The 3,871-nt window shown below is 41.7% G+C and overlaps 1 protein-coding gene across 1 annotated transcript; it reads right to left on the reverse strand.

The window, feature by feature from the left end:
• Nucleotides 1-1,909: 1,909 nt before the first annotated feature.
• On the reverse strand, nt 1,910-3,478 carry LOC112664802 (syntenin-1-like). The gene has a single exon (XM_035700678.2). It carries the CDS (start codon nt 3,442-3,444, stop codon nt 2,548-2,550), a length of 897 nt encoding a protein of 298 aa, XP_035556571.1. The 5' UTR covers nt 3,445-3,478; the 3' UTR covers nt 1,910-2,547.
• Nucleotides 3,479-3,871: the final 393 nt, after the last annotated feature.

The raw sequence follows: 3,871 nt of genomic DNA on the forward strand, positions 1-3,871 counted from the left end.
AGGACAAGAACAGTGTGGAACTCTAAGAAGAGGAACAGCAGGGGGTAGAAATCATATGGCCCTGGTCACAGAGCCAAGAAGGGTCTTGAATCCAGGGCTTTAAACTCCCAAACCAGCATTCTTCCTCCAGCTCTGACTGCCGCCAAGGTCGTAACAGGACTGGCTGGGATATGGCGGGAGACATGAGCACTACAACATCTCAATGGGCTCTGCAAACAAGGAGCAAAGGCCAGGTTGCTGCCCAGCAGGCGAGATGGTCCAAATGTAGGACAGGTATCTCATGGTGAGTGATGGGGATCACAGGCTGCTAGTGAAGCTTGGAAGCCTCTTAAAGGTAGCTGGGAGTTGGGGAGTGAAGGGATTCACACATGCCACCGCAGAATACATCATCTTGGCATATGGTTATTTTGACCTAAAGGTATTTGAGAAACAGCAGAAATTGAGAGGGTTCTCTGACCTCCCCCTTTCTACCTTACTGCAGGTCCTAAGATTTCCCATGAGAAAAGTGCCTTCCCTCTACTAGGAAGAGAAGAACATTCTTATCACTGGAGACTGGCGTCAATGCCAAAATGGACCTGTACAAACAAACCAACTGAAATGGCCCATATCTTCTATTAGCTTCCTGTATACATTTCCCAGTCACTGTCACACAATTTACTGTCCTCAGTCCAAGCCCTTTTGTCTTTTACATCTCCATGATTTATTATTCTTTGTGGAAAAAAGTATATAAGCCTTTGGCCTAATGCTTCTTCAGGTCTTTGTTTTCCTCTTGAAGACTCCCATGTAATCATACAAATATTAAATAAAACTTGTGTACTTTCCTCCTGTTAATCTCTTATCCATTTAATTTGTAGGCCCAGTCACAGAACCTGAGAGGGTGGAAGGAAGATTTTTCTCCCCTACAGGAACAACTATCCCATGATAACCAATCTTTCTGGTTCTTTCCTGCACAGCTTGGTGCCCAGGAACAATCTCTGGCAGATTATTTCAGTGAGCTAAGCATGTGTATGCAATTAAGATGAAAAACAAGTGCATGTAAAGCCTTCATGGTGTCAGTGAAACTAGAAAATCCTTCTTTTTTAAAAAAAAAAAAAAAGATTTTATTTATGAGAGAGAGGCAGAAACACAGGCAGAGGGAGAAGCAGGCTCCATGCAAGGAGCCTCATGTGGGACTCGATTCCGGGCCTCCAGGATCACACCCTGGGCAGAAGGCGGCACTAAACCGCTGAGCCACCCAGGCTGCCCTAGAAAATCCTTCTTAAAGAGAATGGGACTGGGGACTCCTAGGCGGCTCAGTGGTTGAGCACCTGCTTTCAGCTCAGATTGTGATCCCAGGGTCCTGGGATGGAGTTGGGCTCCTTGCGGGAGCGTGCTTCTCCCTCTGCCTATGTCTCTGACTCTGTTGCTCATGAATAAATAAATAAAATCTTTAAAAAACAAAAAATAAAAAATAATTATTTTTTATTTATATGTATTTAATTAAAATGGAATAGACATAAACCAAAAAGAAAAAAATCAGGATAAAGTGTCACTGCCATTTTGTTTGTAGGGAGGGGTTAGGAAATGGAACAGATTACCTGGGAAACATCCTAAGACAATCTCAAAGAGGGTAGGTTACAGAATTTAAATGACAAAATTAGGTATTATTCCGCTTAACCTACAAGTGAATAAAGGAAGTCAAAATAGTTATCCTATTTGGTACAAGAATTTTTACATTTAATACATAGTGATTCATTTCTCAGAAACTAATACCGGTAACTTTTAGAAGAAAGAAATTTCCATTCCACAATGACTAGAAAATCTCAAATGCAACTAAGCAGCTATGCTATATAGCTCAGTATGCATCATTACATTGTTCTGGGCTAGTGTACATTATAGAACTGCATTTTGGGTTTTAGAAAGGCAGCAATAGTTCTATTTTGGCTTTTATTCTAGATGCTTAACACAGTTAAGGCGACAGTTCAAGCATATTAAGTGAAGGTAGTTACAATTTAATGATGACCAACACAATCTCTTACAACCTACATACACTGTATAATGCTTACATGGAATGAAACCGGTGTACTTGGTGTTTCACACACATGCGCACACGCACACCCACAGAACTAAAAAAGCATCAAAAGCAGTCATTCTACATGTATTATGGCAACACATTAAAAACGCAATTATACCACAGAACTAAAGTAATATGAACAGCACTACTTGATATGTAAGATAAAGGTGATTGGTTCTAACACAGAGCCAAGACTGTATCAGTCACTCTAATCATAATGGCTTATAAAAGCATCAGGTTTCCAGTAGAGAAAATCAGTAAATCAGTCCAAAGTTTCACATCTGTAAAACCCGGATAAGGCTACGACAATCTTGAAGTGTGAACAAGATATCCAATCAAAACAGTGAGATTCCCAGCCATAATGTAAGATAGAAAGGTCTTCATCATGCCGCATATGCGCTCTGGCTCCTGGAAAGCATCATGTGCATAATATAAAGTTAAGTTGCCCAAGTAAACTGGAGAAGTTCGGTGAAGTTTCCATTGTGCCATGACTTTTAAACCTCAGGAATGGTGTGATCCATCAGGCTCTTCATAATGCTTGGTGCCATCCGTTTAATAATATGTTCAAAGATAAAAGCAGGCCTGATTGTAATAGTAACTACAGTCTCAGATGTTGACAGTATGTCTGCAATTTGAGAGTCCTTCAGCCCAATGACATTCTGCCCATTGACTTCACAGGTGTTAAGTTCTGTGAGAAGACCATTTCTGGCTGCAGAACTATCTTTCACTATGGATGTTATCTTTCCATTTTTAAAGATAAAACCAACATGTCCAGTACTATCCTTACGCATGGTAACTGTCCGTTCAAAGGGCCTGTCACGAACAGTCATAGTAGTCTTCTCTCCAAAAGCCTGTTTGAGCACCTTGTGAGCTTTATCAGAGCTCCAGCCTGCACAGTTTTCCCCATTGATCTGGAGTACTTGGTCCCCAAATCTCAGACCAACCAACGAGGCTGGAGAATTTGCCTGGACCAGCTGAACAAATATACCATTATCTATTGATTTAAGCCTGAGTCTAATTTTTCCATCTTGATCCTTGCACAAAATGACTTCGCGAATCCCTTGCTTAATTTCTGCTCTACGAATTCCAACATCGTTACCAGTTACAGGAGCTACCATATAGTTCATACTGGAAGGTCTTGCTACCAACTGCCCCTGAACTGATGCTCCAGGGGCCAAGGCCATATTTGCACGGATTTCTTCATCATTTAAACTCAGGCCCATGTACTGGGACAGCTCCAGATATAGTTTAGGATAGAGATTTCCATCTTGAGAGATGGGAGCAGAAGCTTCAGACAAAATTGCTGGGTTGGCAGGGTTTGCAGAAAAGGCAGTTTGAGCCTGAAGAACTTTGTCTACCTTCAGGTCTTCAAGAGATGGGTAGAGAGACATTTTTGCAGGATTTTTCTCGGTCGCAGGACCCGCTGCCGCCTCCCTAAAAAAATAATTATAAAAAAGGACTGTTGACGTTCTCTAAGTTTGTATTTGGTGAGCTCTTCAGGGTCAGTTATCACTTATCTGAGGACTATGCAGTCACAACCATAACTGCTTGGTTATCCCAGAGGGATGAATGCAAACTGTCATACGAATTGCATTTTGCAGGGTTCTCACATCTCCTCTCTCACTCCCATCATTGTGGTTTTCTGGGAAGAATCAGACTGTCACACCATTGATAATGGGAACAGACCCAGGCAGCAAGAGCAAGGTGACTCCACCAGCTGATTCTCCAATCGTTTACCAAGTACCTATTCATTATGGAAGACTTCACACACATCATTTGGTTCAACCCTCACAACACCCTAAGAAGTAGAAACTACCC

Source organism: Canis lupus, chromosome 17 (genome assembly GCF_003254725.2).
Source record: "Canis lupus dingo isolate Sandy chromosome 17, ASM325472v2, whole genome shotgun sequence".
Taxonomy (NCBI): domain Eukaryota; kingdom Metazoa; phylum Chordata; class Mammalia; order Carnivora; family Canidae; genus Canis; species Canis lupus.

What these genes read in the sequence shown, in the direction of transcription:
- LOC112664802 (XM_035700678.2), bottom strand. Translation starts at nt 3,444, where the DNA reads ATGTCTCTCTACCCATCTCTTGAAGACCTGAAGGTAGACAAAGTTCTT.